This window comes from Rhinolophus ferrumequinum, chromosome 25 (assembly GCF_004115265.2).
Source record: "Rhinolophus ferrumequinum isolate MPI-CBG mRhiFer1 chromosome 25, mRhiFer1_v1.p, whole genome shotgun sequence".
Lineage (NCBI taxonomy): Eukaryota > Metazoa > Chordata > Mammalia > Chiroptera > Rhinolophidae > Rhinolophus > Rhinolophus ferrumequinum.
The window spans coordinates 23,366,334-23,381,974 of NC_046308.1; the positions used below are offsets into that span (position 1 = coordinate 23,366,334).

Consider the following 15,641-nt stretch of genomic DNA (forward strand, 5'->3'; position numbering starts at 1 on the left):
AGATCTGGAGGGACAAAACCACTACGCAAAGATCTGGATAGTCAGGAAAATGAAACACAAGAGGTCCAAGAGTCAGAATATCAGGTCCTGATGGAGTCTGGGGAGGCTGGTCAAGGAGGGCTTCCTGGAGGAGGGGACAGAACGCCAGGATGCACCAGGATTTATGGGGACCCAGGAAGTTCTCCTGGTATAATGACAGGTGGGAAAGAGAAAATGTAATAAAATAACATTTAAAATAGAGCAAATTGTGTTTGGGGACAGGGGAGGGAGGGAGCTAGGAGACCTGGAAGACTGAATCCCCAAAGCGGGTCAAGGTATCTAGGGGGCAGGCGGGAGTGATTTGGGTTTTCTTTCTTGGAGAGGCTTCTCAGGTGACTTAACTTCCCCCACGCCGCCCACGGATGGTTCGAAGACTTACTAAAGAAAGAAAAGGAAAAAGAATCAGACCCGTTGCGCGCCCCAGCTTGGCGCCTCGGAGGGTCGCGAGGATCTCCGGGATCCCAGACTCCGCCGGGGCGTCAAGAGCCGCGAGAGCCCCCGGCTGCCTCCTCACACCTCGAGACCCGCGTGGGGACTCAGAGACCGCCGGCTGACCCCTGACCCTGGAGCCCCCACCTTCACGGCCCGGCGGGGCGGGGCTGCGCGCGCGGGCTCCCTGGCCGCAGTGTCGCCGCAGCGCCAGCCCCGCCCCCGCCCGCTCCTTCCGCCCCCCCCGTTCCCCCCCCGCCCCGCGGCCGCGGCCCCGTAGCGGCTCCAGAGCGGACGCCTGCGTCCAACCCAGGTGAGCGCCCGCCCCCAGCTCCCGGGACCCCGAACCCGCCACCCGATTCGGTCCCCGGGTCCCTATCCCGCAGCCTCCGCACTCCGAGCTAGCGCGCGCCCTCGCGGGTCTCGGAACCCGGGCGGGCGCTCTGGAGGCTGGGGGTCTGCAGCCGAGGAAAGAGAGACAAGCCAGGGCAGAAGCGCCACTCTTCCTTCTCCCCTCCCCTTCAGGGTCCTCCCCGGCTCGCCGCCGCGTGGCCCTACTGTGTGTTGTGTGTCATTCCCCCTTCCTGGGCCACCCGGTCTGGTGGGGGGACCTGGACGATCTGTGGAGACTACTTGAAAGGGCATCTCAGATAGAGGAACAGCACGTGCAAAGGCAGGGAGAGTGCACCGGAGGTTTGCGCCTAAGCCCTGTAGGGGAGGAGGTGAGGACCGCCTGCTCCCCAACTCCAGTGCCTGTCTGAGGAGCTTGGATGCCATCCAAGAAGGGCTGAAAGCCACTGACGGCCTGCGCTGGTCAGGAGCCCCCAGGGTTGGTGTAGGAAGGGCCCATCAGATCCTTGGTGAAGAGTGGGACTAGGGGGAGAGAGGGGCTGTGCAGAGAAGTCCGGAGAGGCTTCTCTCCCCAGCCTCCGCCAGCTGGGGCTCTGGGTGGGGAGGTCTTGGACAGGACACAGGCTCCTGATGGATAGTTAGCACACAGGCAGTTACAACTTTTTGGCCATTGGGCAGCTGGTGGGCAATGGACAGCATTCTGCCAAAACATGGGGTCCCCTCCTGCCATGCCCCTGGCAAGGACTTTTGCCTTTGAGTGGGGGTATCTGGGCCTGCAGGAGGCAGGAGGGCACCAAACCTGCCTAGCACACAGTAGGCCTGGAGAAGGTTCCATCCCCAGCAAATCTGTTTCCAGGCCCAAGGCCCTGGAGTTTCCAGATACCTGGGCACCTGGAAAGGGAGGGAACAGCCTAGACAGGCACCTGGTGGCAAGTCCCACCTTTTCTGGGATCTGTGGTCCAGCAGGTGAGGCCTGATGCCAGGCAGGAAGGAAGTAGTCAGGGCTGAGCCAGAGGTGAAGCCAGATCTGGGGAGGGGCCCCCTTGTGCCCAGGGAGAGGGCATGAGGGGTGGGTGGTGGCCACATTTTACCAATCTGCCTTGGCGACAACTGGGGCAGAGAGCATGGGTGTACAGGCAGGTGGCCTTTGGGTGCCACAGCCTCTTGGCCTGTAATGGGCACCTCTAGAGCAGGTAAGATCAGGTGCCAGGCAGTAGGTGGTCCTTCCCCAACCTTTTCGTCCTGTCTTCTTGGCCCCCTTGCTCTGAGGCACCTACCCAGGGCCCTTGCTGGGATCTGGGATAGACCCAGTAAGCCTCAGCCCCACTGGAGTTAGACTTCAGGAAGAACTTTCAAGGGAAACAAAGGAGATGAGAGTGGGATGGACAGTCGTAAACAGGGCAGGTACACTTTTGTCCTGGGCCTCCCGAAGTCCAGTCTATAAGCTGCATCTTCCGGAAGGTCCATCCTGTGGCTTTGAGGGCTCCTTGGCTACAGGGATCTCTGCTGACCTAGTGACCCCTCCCCCAGCCCAGTGGCTTGCAGGGTGATATCGGGGCTTCTTGGGTCCCTACCCTTCTTTGAACTAAGTAGGAAAGGGAGTAGGAGGCCACCCAGATACCCCTACCTGCTGCGTGACCTTGGTAAGCCCTTGGCTCCTCAGTTTCTCCATTTGATGCAGGGCATGACCTCAGCACCACGGGCTTGTGAAGAGTGAGGGTGGGGGGTGAGAGCTCATGGCTGCCGGGCATGGCCTGTGGCCGGACTGTGGCCTCCCTTTCCCGCCCAACCCCATCAGGCCTGGGCTGGCTGCCCACTTCTGTTCACCATGGAGCTGGGTTTCCCTGGGGACCAGTGGACTGACCCAGCCCCGCCCCTTCCAGCCCCTCCTGGTGGCAGCTCACACTGGGAGGAGGGGTGAAGGCTGCCTCCTGGACCCCTGCCCCCTTGCCCTGCCTTTCAGGGCCAGGCAGCCTGCATCCACTGTTGGGCTGGGAACAAGAAGCAGTGGCTGCCCATGGAAGAGGTATGTGTAGAGGGGCTACTGGCCAGGGTGGGTGCTGGGGCCAGGGACAACTAAATGTCACTCCATCGTAGTGAAGAGAAACCCGAGGTCCAGGAGGGTTCTGATCTGCCCAAATGGGCCTGGGCTTTGACCCCAGGCCTGGTGGGCTCCCCGGAGAAAGGAGTGTCCCAGGGCTCCCAGGCTGTGGGATGCTGAGGGGGCAGCAGAAAGCAGGGAAGATTTGCTGGACAAGGCAGCGGTGGGGTTGGACCTAAAAGTCTGGCTAAGTTGGAACAGAGGGGCTCCTTTGGCAAAGGTGGGAGGGGGCAGTGAGGGTGCTGAGCACGGAGGGCCTTAAAATGAAGGTGTTTCTCTGGGATCTGGTCCCCTACATGCAACAATCGCCAGCTCCAATGTGGGCCTCTTCCAGAAGCTCCCCCACCATTTGTGTCTCTCTCTGTGTCTCTACCCATATAACCTATCTAAGCCCTAGGCCCTATCGACACCCCCCTGTCCCCTCACCGCAGGCCTGCAGGTCCTGAAGGTAGCTCCAGCTGGGATGGTGATGGAAGCTCCAGCATTTCTAAGGGCTGTGGGGGGTCGAGCCCCACCGGGGGCACCCTAACCTCCCATAGCCCACCATCTGTGCGCCTGCCTCCTGCCCATCCGAGGGCCACTCGCCATGGGCGGCTGCTTCTCCAAACCTAAGCCAGGTAACTCCTCTCTTTTTGCTACCTCCTCCCCCCTCCCTCCTCCTGTCACCTTCCTCCTCCCCCTCCCCCGCTGCCTCCAAAGTAGGTCAGGCTGGGCGGCTGCCGGCTCCGAATGTTAATGCGAGGCAGGCAGGAGGGGGTGAGGGGCCTGGAGTCTTCGGGCCCCCTTCCAGGGACTCCCACTCTTTATTTGGGGCTTTGGGTGCTGGTGGTAGGAATAGCAGCTGAATCTTTCTTGGAAAGGGGAGGGGAGGGTTCTTCTTGCCACAGGGTGAGGAGGGGAGCTGTGTTCCCTCAGGGCCAGGGAAGGGGGGCTCTGGGGACACCCGCAGCCGCTCTGTGACCCAAAGTACACAAGGTACCTCTCTGAGCCTCAGTTTCCCTCTCTACAAAATGACCTCTTGGAGTTGCTGTGAGAGTGGACAGGTCCCAGCCATCTTCACCTCTTCTGACCCCTGTGTGACCTTGGGCCAGCCTCTCTGGGCACAGCCTCTCTGGGCACACTTCCCCATTTGGACAGGAAATCCCCATGCTGCCTAGCCCAAGGGGTTCCAGACCAGGGTAGGGGTGTCCCAGGGTGCCAGGGAGGCCTGGGTTCAATCTCCCCTGGAGATTGTCGGCTGGGTTCTCCCTCTGGCCCCCACTTTCCCTCTTCCCTTCTCACAACACCCAGGAAAGCAATGTGTACAGGCATGTCACAGATGAAGAAACCGATGCCGAGGGAGCTCTCTCTAGTGCCCAGTCAGTACCCCGCCCACCTTGCGCAGGTGACCGTGCCCAGGCCTGCTAACCCCAGCTCACCTTACCTGATACCCATCGGCTTCATTACCTTGGAACGCCTGATCCTTTTCTCCTTTTCCTGGGTCTGAGGGAGAATTTAGGGGCAAGAGGAGATGTGTGATGTCCTGCCAGGTAGAGGGACACACTCACACCTGCCCCAGAAACCTGCTCTCTCTCCCCTTACTCCCATGTGGTAGACACCGAGCCCTGGGCCAGATCCTGCCTCGATGTGTGACCTGGGCAAATGATGTCCATTGTCTTGACCTCAGCCTCCTCCCATCGGAATTGGGCAGAAGGATGCTGGCTGGCCCCATATCGGGCTCCTGTAGAACTACTGGGCTGGCAGGAGGCCCAGCGCAGAAGATGCCACCTATAGTTACTTTTAAAGTAATGCAAAGGACTGGCCTGCCTGGGACCCCTGGCCCCAAGGATTCCTGGTACAGGGTTTGGTCACTCTCACCAAACCAGTGGCAGTGCTAAGAACTTGGCCTCTTGAGTCCAAATCCAGCCCCCCTTTCTGGCTGTGTGGCCTTGGGCAGGTGATATTACCTCTCTGAGTCTCTGTGCTCTCACTTATAACATGGGGGCTGATTATTACGTTCCCTGTGCAGGCTGTTGTGTTTAGCACAGGGCCCCACACACAGGAAGCACTTGCAGAACATTCTCATCACCTCTATAGCCAGGACTTCCCTGTGGGGCTGTGGCAGGAGGGCAGGAGCTCAGGCCCCAGGTACACTTGCTGGGCAGGTGAGGGGTGAGGCTTAGGGAATTTCAGGGTGTGGGAGTGAGAGCATTCAGCCATGAAGGTTCAGCTGGGGCCATAAGGAAACCAGAACAAGCAGAAGATCTTTGTGCAAATTCTTCATTTTCTAACTTATTCAAGTCTGTGGCTCGGAGCATACCAGCACAAACTTTCTGAGCTCCCTCTATACTCCCCATGCTTCAGTGGCTCTGTGTTCCTGATAGAAAGACCCTTATTAAGCTCAGAACTAGGAAGAAGTGCACCTGTCTTGGTATATGATCACCTGTTTTTTATTAGGCCAAGTGCTACTTAAAGACTTTCCCTCTTTGCCATGGCTGCCAGGAAGCTCGGAGCTAACCAATAAAACACTATTAAACCCCCCACAAAAAAAAAAGAAAGTGAAAGAAAGAAAGAAAAACACACATTAAAAAAAGAAGAAACAACAATAACATAAAACACTATTGCCCAACTTCATCTGTTGAGGTTCTACTCTGGGTTTCATATATTATCTTCTTTAGTATTCAGTGTCACCAAAGAGGCAGATGCTGTTCTCTCCATTTTATAACAAAGGCATCTGCCCAGAGGAGCTAAGGCAGGGGCCATGGTCACATGGGCAGCTGGAAATCATGGAGCTAGGTTTGATTTGGCTCTGTGGGTAAGCAGAGACCCCCTCCTCATTCACCTTTCTGCCGCTGCTCCTGACTTAATAGCTTCCAGTTAGATTGCATTAGAGAGTATCTCGGAGCCTTCTGGAAGAAGGTGGAAGATGAAAACAGCCTGGCTTGGCTGTTATCTGGGTCCCTGCCAGGCTGTTCTTGTGAGCTCCTTCTCTAAAGCCCTCATAGCTGGTGTCAGCTGAGTCCAAAGTATTTTTCTTTTTAATTCTTCTGAAAACATTCTAACACCATTACATAAAGTATGGAAAATGAAGGGAAAACACCCTCCCCTCAATACCCCCCTCCACCAGCCCCACACACACACACAACAGCTTCAGCATGTGGTGTGCTCAGGTGCCGTTCCTGCCCAGCTGGAATTATGGCGTGTACCTTCACCTCCGACTCCTGCTGTGCCCAGGCCTGGGCTGAGAGCTGTAATGTGAGGCTGGAGGGGGGGGCGATGCTACCCCCCACCAGGCTCCCAGGCCAGGCCAGGGTGGGTGATTAGCACAGCATGAGATGAGGAAGGATGGCAGCTTGGGCCAAGGAAACTGCATAGGCAAAAGCTGGGAACTGTGACTCTGGGTTCTTTGCTTCTGGAGTGTTACGTCTGAGGTGGAAGGGATCAGAGGTGAAGCCGGGAGAGGCCTGGAGGCTCTGGTGCCTTGGGAGTTGGGAGAGGCACCTCCTGCTCGAGCATCAGGCCCACGCTGTGCCAGGGGCTTAGCTTCCATCACTCAGCTGTCCTCCCTGTAGCAGCAGCCCAGGAGGTCAGATTATTGCTGCTCAAAATTCTGTTTATTGTTCCCTTCTAATTAGAAAAATACCCCAGGCACATTGTAGGGAATTTGGAAAATGTGGAGAAGTATAAAGAAGAAAATGACAATCTCAGGCTAACTTCCCCCTAGCGTTGGCCCCAGGGGCAGGCAGGGGAAGTGTCTTCTGTGTGGAGGCTGAGGGGGGTTGTGCCCTCTCTGCTCTGTCCACATACACCCCTCCCCAGGTGGGAGTCATCCCTAAGGCTCCAGATCCCTGTACCACGAAGACGCTGTAAAACCAGCGTTTGGTAAATGATGAAGGATTCTCAAACTTGTAAGAATAGCTGTTTTAAGAAGTGGGAATTATGTCGTATACACTTCTGTTTTTCTGAATTTTGAAAAGAAGTGCAAACCTATGGGAAAGTTACAAGCATAGAACAATGAACCCTCGATTTCCCTTCACGCATATTCACCAGCGGGGATCTGAGCTGCACCCCTTTGGGATGCCCTGTTCTCACTTGAGTCAGACTCTAAATGTGCCCCTGATCCATGGGGGATGTTGTTCTCCACTGGGGAGTGTGCCCTTGGAGCCAGACTTTCCTCCACACAGATTCCTGCAGAAAGGGCAATGTTAGGATTCAAAGAGCTTTGTTTGTGACCCCCTCATGAATTTTGTTATTGAAAAGAAAACGTGCAGAAATTAATTCAAGCCCACCCAGTGCCCACCCCTGCTGCCACCCTCCCCCCGCCCCCGTCCTGCTTCTTGCCTGTTTTAGGGCTCTTTGCTGGTGATACAGAAGGCTTTCTGGAGAGGCTGAGGTACAGGGGAGAAGCCACACTCAGGAGCAAGCCGTGCCCAGAGCTTTTGGGGTGGGCAAGGTGGGCAGTCTGGAGGCTCACAGTCCACCCCTCTCCTCCTCAGTGGAGCTCAAGATCGAGGTGGTGCTGCCTGAGAAAGAACGGGGCAAGGAGGAGCTGTCAGCCAGCGGGAAGGGCAGCCCCCGGGCCTACCAGGGCAACGGCACTGCCCGCCACTTCCACACAGAGGAGCGCCTGCCCGCCCCTCACCCCTACCCCAGTGCTCAGGACTGCGTGGAGGCTGCCGTCTGCCATGTGAAGGACCTCGAGAATGGCCAGTGGGTGCTGGGCTTGGGACGGGTCAGAGGGCCCAAGGTGGGAGGCACGCACAAGCCACGCATGTGGTGGATGGGGTGGTCTGCAGGGGCCATGGCCCGCTCCTGTGCTGGCCACTGCCTTTGTGGTTTCTGCTGGTCTGGGCCTGCTCCCTAGAAGGCTGGACTCGGGAGGAGGCGCCTGCAGGAGCTGGTGCCTCCCATCTGGCCTGACTTCTGAGGGCAGCCCTTCCCCAGGATGCGGGAAGTGGAGCTGGGCTGGGGGAAGGTGCTGCTGGTGAAGGACAACGGGGAGTTCCATGCCCTGGGCCACAAGTGTCCACACTATGGTGCACCCCTAGTGAAAGGTGAGTGGTCCTGGTGCACACGGAAAGTGGGGGCGGGACTTCCTGAAGTGGGATTGGCCTCTGCACCGTCAAAGGGGGGCGCTCTTCCCCTAGGGGACTCCTGCCCCCACTTCCAGGCCCCAGGCCAGCTTGGCTCCTCCCTGGGCCTCCAGTTCCTCATCTGTTGGTGGGGTCTCCTGAGCTGTGTGGAAGGGCCAGGGGATGCTGGGACACGGGTCCTTTGAAAGGAACTCTTGCCTGGGACCCCAGCTCAGCACTGCCCCCTCCCAGGTGTGCTGTCCCGTGGCCGGGTGCGCTGCCCCTGGCATGGTGCCTGTTTCAACATCAGCACTGGGGACCTAGAGGATTTCCCTGGCTTGGATAGTCTGCACAAGTTCCAGGTGGGGCCAGGTGCACGATGGGGTGGGAGCCTGGGGGTACAGGGTGAGGGGCCGGAGCACCCCAAAGCCTGGTTCTGAGCTCCGAAGCATTTGCAGGTGAAGATTGAGAAGGAGAAGGTGTACGTCCGAGCCAGCAAGCAGGTGAGGGGGTGGCTTGGGGCTCAGGCAGAAGGGAGAGGCGAGGAGGGCCTGTGGTCCCAGGGAACAGCACGAGCAAAGCCCTGTGATGAGAGGGAGTCTGGTTACGTGGCTGGGGAACAGCGTGAAGGGCTGCATGGCGGGAATGAAGCTGGACTGCTAGAATGTTGGCGTAGGGAGGTTGGCCATGACCCCTGCTCCCAGCTGCCCCCCACTCTCTGGTGACCCCCAGGCCTTGCAGCTGCAGCGAAGGACCAAGGTGATGGCCAAGTGTATCTCTCCAAGTGCTGGCCATAGTGGCAGCACCAACGTGCTCATTGTGGGCGCAGGTTGGTGGTAGGATCCTGATGGGCCGGTTGGGGTAGGGGAGAGGTGGTCCCTGACCCACAGCCCTCTCTCCCCAGGCGCAGCTGGCTTGGTGTGTGCAGAGACCCTGCGGCAGGAGGGCTTCTCAGACAGGATTGTCCTGTGCACACTGGACCGGCACCTCCCCTATGACCGGCCTAAGCTCAGCAAGGTGGGGGCTGGGTGACTGAGGGCTGGGCCTTATTCCTCTGGGCAAAGTTAGGCCCACTCAGAGCCCTGCTTGTTGCCCCTTGGGGGTCTGGCCAGCTGCCTTCTCCATTCATGCCAGGCCCATCTGTGGTGCCCTGGGGTCTGAAGATCTGGGTTTGCTGAATTCTGTCCTGCAGCCCCATGTGATCCGGAGCTGGCCCCATCCTCCCTGGGCCCAGGTCCTCTGTTGCAAACTGGAACAATGCCCCCTAGCCCCGTCTCAAGCTGGCTATCTCCCGCAGTCCCTGGACGCCCAGCCTGAGCAGCTGGCCCTGAGGCCCAAGGAGTTCTTCCGAGCCTATGGCATCGAGGTGCTCACCGAGGCCCAGGTACTGGGCCAGGCTGGGGAGCTATGAAAGGCCAGGCCGTGTGGGTCCCTGAAGGTATAGGGGTGCTCTGCCCTCATGCCTAGGCACCCAGAGGATGCTGCCAGCCTGGGAGGCTGCTCTGGGTCCTCTTTCTGGCAGGGCCATGGGTACACACGGAGACCCCCAGTGTGTGGAGACATAGGTGATCGGCTCAGGGCTGGGCTGGGAGAACCCGGTGGGACTTGGGAGCGTAAGGAGGGCTTTGAGGGGAAGGTGATGTCTGAAGCTTAAAGAGTGAGGAGGAGTTGCCAGGCGAGGGAGGAAAGGCACCCCAGATGGCACGAACAGCCCCCATGGAGCTGCTCCATGGGTCTGGCTGGGCCCCAGGAGTGGGCGACCAGGCCCAGGTCCGTGCTCTGCCTGGTGGGGGTTGCAGGTGGTCACAGTGGACGTGAGAAACAAGAAGGTCGTGTTCAAGGATGGCTTCAAGCTGGAGTACAGCAAGCTGCTGCTGGCACCAGGGAGCAGGTGGGAAGGTGTCTCCCTGGCTGCCCCCTGTTGGACACTGGGGTAGGGCACCAGCCAGGATGGGAGGGCTTGGGGTGCTGGAGCCCCTCACTGACGCTGGCTATGTCTCAGCCCTAAGACCCTGAGCTGCAAAGGCAAAGAGGTGGAGAACGTGTTCACGATCCGGACACCTGAGGATGCCAATCGCGTGGTGAGGCTGGCCCGGGGCCGAAACGCGGTGGTTGTGGGAGCCGGCTTCCTAGGTGAGCAGCTGGGGGTGGTGAGGGGGGTAGCCAGTCCCGGGGCAGTGCCGGCCCTGGGAGGTGCAGGGTGCCAGCCTGCTGCCCACCACTCTGGCTCAGGGATGGAGGTAGCCGCCTATCTGACCGAGAAGGCCCACTCAGTGTCCGTGGTAGAGTTGGAGGAGACGCCCTTCAAGAGGTTCCTGGGGGAGCGTGTCGGTCGTGCCCTCATGAAGGTGAGCCCCCAGCCCCTCAGAACCCTGGACGCCCAGCCCAGCTCCAGCTGGGCTCGCACCCATGGCCTACCTGCCCTGACAGATGTTTGAGAACAACCGGGTCAAGTTCTACATGCAGACAGAGGTGTCAGAGCTGCGGGCCCAGGAGGGAAAGGTGGGCCCTTCTCCTCGACCCCTGCCGCTCTCTGACCCCTCTCCCCTGTGCCCAGGAGCTGGGCATACCTGCTCACCCGCCTACTCTCCACAGCTCAAAGAGGTTGTGCTGAAGAGCAGCAAGGTGGTGCGGGCCGACGTCTGTGTGGTGGGCATTGGTGAGTGGGTGGGCAGGTGGGTGCAAATGAGCAGAGCCTTGGGTCACAGTCCCTTCCCCTCACGAGCCTGTTTTCACATCTATAAAATGGGGACCCCAGTCATACCCACTTCAAGGCAGTGTTGGAGAATGGGCCTGCTTGGCCCAGGCCTGGCATGGAGGGTGCTCCCCGTGGCCATCGCCCACTCACACCTAACTCCACGGCCTGCCCTGTGCAGGCTACAGGACACAAACAGCCTCGAACTGGTCCCTGCTCCAGCTGAGGTGCCAGTTGGGGAGGGACTGAGCTGGGAGGTGGCAGCACAGGGGCTGAGGTGGTGGTGTACGCCCCACCCCCCACCGGGGGCTTCCTGAGATGCTTCTCAGAGGAAGCTGTCCCTGAGGCCTGATGGGAAGAGCGGGGTTCTGACGGGGACCCTGCAGAGGGGCCAGGATGCACAAAGCCTGCAGTGTAGGCAGCCCGTTGGATGATCTGTCTGGGGCTGGGTTGTGGCGACTGAAGGGTGTGGGTCCCGCAGAACAGTGAGGCGGGAGAAGGGAGGGGCCAGGCAGTGGACACAGTGGCCCTGTCCTGTCAGGTGCGGTGCCAGCCACGGGCTTCCTGAGGCAGAGCGGCATCAGTCTGGATTCCCGAGGCTTCATCCCTGTGAACAAGGTGGGGCTGGGAGGGATGGGAAAGCAGCTGGGCTGGGGGTGGTAGGTCAGGGCCCCATCCTATCCATGGAGCCCTCCTGGAGGTCACCAGAGAGTGGGGGGCTCCATGAAGCCCATCTATGGGCCCTCTCCCCACAGATGATGCAGACCAACGTCCCAGGCGTGTTTGCGGCTGGCGATGCTGTCACCTTCCCCCTGGCCTGGAGGAACAATCGGAAAGTGAACATCCCACACTGGCAGATGGCTCATGCCCAGGGTATGGCCAGCCCCACAGCAGGGTGGGAGGTGGGACGCTGTCCCAGGGTCTCAGCACCCCCAGGCTCTCCTCTCAGTTGCTGACCTTGGTTGCTGGTTGCAGAGCCATTCAGAGCTCTGTCGTGGCCTGTGTGGCCAGCCTCATCCAGGTGATCAAGCCAGCTCACAGAGCAAGAACCCTGTGACACATCTCCAGAGACCTGCCTTCTGTGTCCTCTGGACACCCCATTCAGCCAGCCACAGCACCCCACTGCACTTGTCTTTCCACCAGCTTCTCCTTCTCTTTTGTCCTCAAAGACACGTTCACCAGGGAGAAAGGGATTTGGTAGGACCCGGGCCAGTTCCCCACTCAGTGCTTCCATCTCCTTTGAGCCACTTGACTGGCTCTGGGAATGCAGTCGCCTTATGCAGGCCCCGGGGAGGTGGCCAAACCTGGGCTCAGTGGGAGCTGTTGTCCTATCTGAGGAATAGCGTCCCCCTTACTAAGACTCCAAAGCTGTTCTCACTGTGCACACCGGGTCTGGGCCCCTAAGCTGCTGTTGCCAGCAAGTGAGCTGCCTCATAGGGATGACAGCCACACTCCCTGCACCCACCGCCCCTCCCCTCCACCATCACGTCATCTGAGCCTCTGCTGCCTGAAACCTCACTCCTGGAACCAATTTCTGTTCAGGTCCAAGGTTTGAAGTTGGTGCTAGGTTTTAAGAGCCAAAGGCTACTCATCAGCTGAATGTAATTAAGGAGTAACTGAGAGGGTCCCAGAGACTCTCACAGACATCCAACCACAGGGCTCCAGGGGAGTCTCATGAACCGGGAAGCCACCCACCTTATTCTCTCTGGAGCCCTGGGTGTAGCTGTCATCTCTGCTCCCTGGACACTTGTGCCCAATCTCCTGCCTCCCTCTTCAGACCTGATGTGTCTGATTCATTGTGTGCACACCTGAGATGGCCAAGCAGCCCACAGCCCCAGGAAGCCGACCTTCCAGACCAAGGGCACTTCCAATTCTCCAGAGAAGCAATCTAAGTGGCCAGCTTTGAGCTAGGTGTCCCCCTATGTACCAATCAGCTGCAAATAAGGGTGGGCAGTTGGCTGCTCAAAGGTGCACCTCTTGACCTCCGGGGAGGAGAAGAGTAGCCCCACATATGAGGGATTCCCAGAGAGCCGGGGCAGTCAGTGTAGGGGTGGTGGGAGCTAGGGTCAGGGCTGTCACGACTCTGGGTCCCACAGGACGCGTGGCTGCCCAGAATATGCTGGCGCAGGAGGCAGAGATCAGCATTGTGCCCTACCTGTGGACGGCCATGTTCGGCAAGAGCCTGCGCTACGCAGGTAACTGGGGCCTTGGACCGGGTGGGGCCAGGAGCGTTTAGCGGCAAAGCTAAGGTGTTAGCGGAGTGCAGAGGTGGGGCTTGGAGTCAGGGCGGGACTATGAGCATCCTAGGGGCGGGACCACGACAGCTATAGAGAACAGCAAAGAACTCGCTGGGGGCGGGGCCAGGGACGACCTCAAAGGATAAAGGGAGGTGGGCCTGGAGGGGGGACCAGGGGCTTGTTAGGAGGGCACTGGTGGAGCTCCATCCCCTCCTCACATGGGCGTCACCCGCCTGCCCGGCCCACAGGGTATGGAGAAGGCTTCGACGACGTCATCATCCAGGGGGATCTGGAGGAACTCAAGTTCGTGGCTTTTTACACCAAGTGAGAGCAACAGGGTGGAGCAGGGGAGCGTAGCAGCGGGAGGCCTGTTGGGAGGGGCAACTCATCCTAGAGAAACACTGCTCCAGAGGGGGGGGCTTACCTGAAAGGTGGGCTGACTGGCAGCGGGAGGCAGCCAGGCAGGACACCAGAGGAGAGGAAAGGAGGAGGGCAGTAATACCTCCCGCTGCCACGCACTGAGGCAGGACATTTTATTTTCAGGACAGCTCTTTAGGTGGGTGCTGACATCCCACTTTTACACTGAGTAGTCACACAGGTAGAGAATGGTGGGTGATGCCAAGACTCTAGCCCAGCCCTGAACCCCACTGAGGAGTAAGGCTGGAGCCTACGTGGGGTTCCCATAGGAGCCTGAAGCCCGTGCTGGGCTAAAGTATGAAGCAGGGAGGACTGGGGGCTCAGGACACTCCTGTTGTCCCAGGTAAGATCCCTCCCTGGGCCTTAGGTAGACAGGTGTGTCAGGGTCTCCAAGAAGAGGGGCTACTGGGGACAGTCCTCAGGCTCTGCCACCCTCTCTCTGCAGAGGAGATGAGGTGATCGCCGTGGCCAGCATGAACTATGATCCCATCGTGTCCAAGGTGGCTGAGGTGCTGGCCGCAGGCCGTGCCATCCGGAAGCGGGAGGTGGAGTGAGTGTGGCATTAGAGGCCTGGGGTGGCACACTGGGGAGGGGTGACAAGAAGTCCACTGAAGGGCTGGCTTAAGCTGCCCATGGCAACTATGGGGCAGAGTGTGGCGAAGTTTGTAATGTGGGAGTGGGCTGGTTATATGTACTCTTGGGAGACAGAAGGGAAAGGAGCTGTGTCCCAGGGCAAGCCCACTGCTTGGGCAATCACTGGGCCTGGCACACCTGACTCGACATGTTTGTAGTGAGCCTGGCAGAGCCAGGTGGGGAAATGGAGCCGGTAATGATCTTGGGGACACCTTGCATGGAGAGGTGGGGTGGTGGCTTGGAGTCTGGGAGACACTGGACACCAACCGTTACCCTCATCCCAGCATGGTGCCAAGAGAGTCACCCTGTGGGCTCAACCTTCCTACAGAGAGCCCCAGGGACTGGGGTAAGCCTCAGGCTAAACACAATGGAGAACCAAAAGGGGACATAAATGACATGCTCTCTCCCTGGCCTTCTCTGTCTCTCCTTCTTGCCCTCACAAAGGCTGTTTCTGCTGCACAGCAAGTACGTTTGTCCTCTGTCCTTCCTGTTGATAATTCCGACCCTTTCCCACCTCAGCCCAGTCTGCACCCAGCGATCTTTCCCCCTCTGCCCAAATACACATCCCTGCTGGGCACCAGGGTCTGGCACAGAGCAGCCCCTGCTGTCATCAAGGGCCAGCTACTCATGGTGCTTAGTGAGGAGCCTTCTCTCTTCTGCCCTGACTTCTCCTCCCTTCATTCCTGCAGGACCGGCGACATGTCCTGGCTCACTGGGAAAGGATCCTGAGCTTGCATGCAGCAGACTTGGGCAGGCATGCTGGGGCACCAGGGACAGAGGCCAAGCCCTGGGGAAAGGTGCCAACCTCCAATTTCCCAGGATCCCCTAGGGCAGAACCTGAGCCCTCCCAGTGCTTACCACCGATCGGCTGCCTAGCTCACTTCCTGAGAGGCCTCTGCTGCTTCCAAGAGATGCTCACCTCCCAAGGCCTCAACTGCCAGGCATTGCTGGCTGTCGAGGCAGGACAGGCCCTGCCTCTTCTCCCTCTATTGCAACTGGTCCCCTGGAGGACCCTGCAACATATTAGACATTATCTTAAAATTAAAACACACATATTTGCAGGTCTGTGTGACTTCCACTGCGTTGGGCAAACACTCAGGAGAAAGAAAGCAGGTGACAGTCAGGTACAACCACAGAATGCTCAGTGCCACACCAAGGAAGTTTGGCCTGTGAGCGCCCAGAGCAGGGAGCAACTGATTCTGCCCCCTGGGTTAAGAAAGCCTTCTCCAACCTGTGTCTTGGATCTGGATTTTGAAGGAAGGGCATTCCAAGTAGAGGGTACTGCACATGGAAAAGGCTTCACTCAGGAAGGGCGTCTTCAGAGGTCAGAGGCAGTTTACGCTTGGCAGTTTGGGGGGCATCTGCTCGCTTAGGGCTGTAGGAGCTGGGTCCTGAGACAGACCTCATGCTTCTCGTGGCAGCCAGAGCTTCTGGAATCCTTATTTCGCAGGTGAAGAAACAGGCTCTGTTATTAAGTAAAAACGAGAATCCAGAGCTTCGGCACCACACTGCCTCTCAGCCAATACGAACACTGAGGGCAGACGCTGGGGGCCCGGGCTGGGGGCGCGAGCAGGAAGGGAGGAGTTGGGTTGCCTGCGGAGGCCTCTGCCAACCCGGAACCCTTCACCTGGGATCCCGGGAGCGGCGGACGATCGCGGCCGAGGCCCGAGCAGGCGCACGGAGGTAGG

General features: G+C 58.9%; 1 protein-coding gene across 5 annotated transcripts; it reads left to right on the plus strand.

Annotated features, from left to right (window-relative positions):
- The first annotated feature begins 718 nt into the window (after positions 1-718).
- On the plus strand, positions 719-15,018 carry AIFM3 (apoptosis inducing factor mitochondria associated 3). 5 transcript variants are annotated; one of them, XM_033097530.1, is made up of 22 exons: positions 719-781; positions 2,783-2,845; positions 3,352-3,537; positions 7,396-7,609; positions 7,844-7,953; positions 8,224-8,333; positions 8,430-8,474; positions 8,704-8,800; positions 8,876-8,988; positions 9,164-9,355; positions 9,771-9,862; positions 9,974-10,104; positions 10,204-10,319; positions 10,402-10,473; positions 10,567-10,630; positions 11,208-11,284; positions 11,422-11,539; positions 12,763-12,861; positions 13,152-13,227; positions 13,766-13,870; positions 14,398-14,418; positions 14,643-15,018. In XM_033097530.1, the coding sequence occupies exons 3-22, from the start codon at positions 3,507-3,509 to the stop codon at positions 14,680-14,682; spliced, it is 1,923 nt and encodes a 640-aa protein (XP_032953421.1). In that variant the 5' UTR covers positions 719-781; positions 2,783-2,845; positions 3,352-3,506; the 3' UTR covers positions 14,683-15,018. The 5 variants fall into 5 exon arrangements, with proteins under 5 accessions (XP_032953421.1, XP_032953420.1, XP_032953422.1 ...); XM_033097529.1 differs by lacking the exon at positions 719-781 and adding an exon at positions 1,021-1,190; XM_033097532.1 differs by lacking the exon at positions 719-781 and adding an exon at positions 1,023-1,190 and having other exon boundaries at positions 9,269-9,355; positions 14,643-15,016.
- The last annotated feature ends 623 nt before the right edge of the window (positions 15,019-15,641 follow it).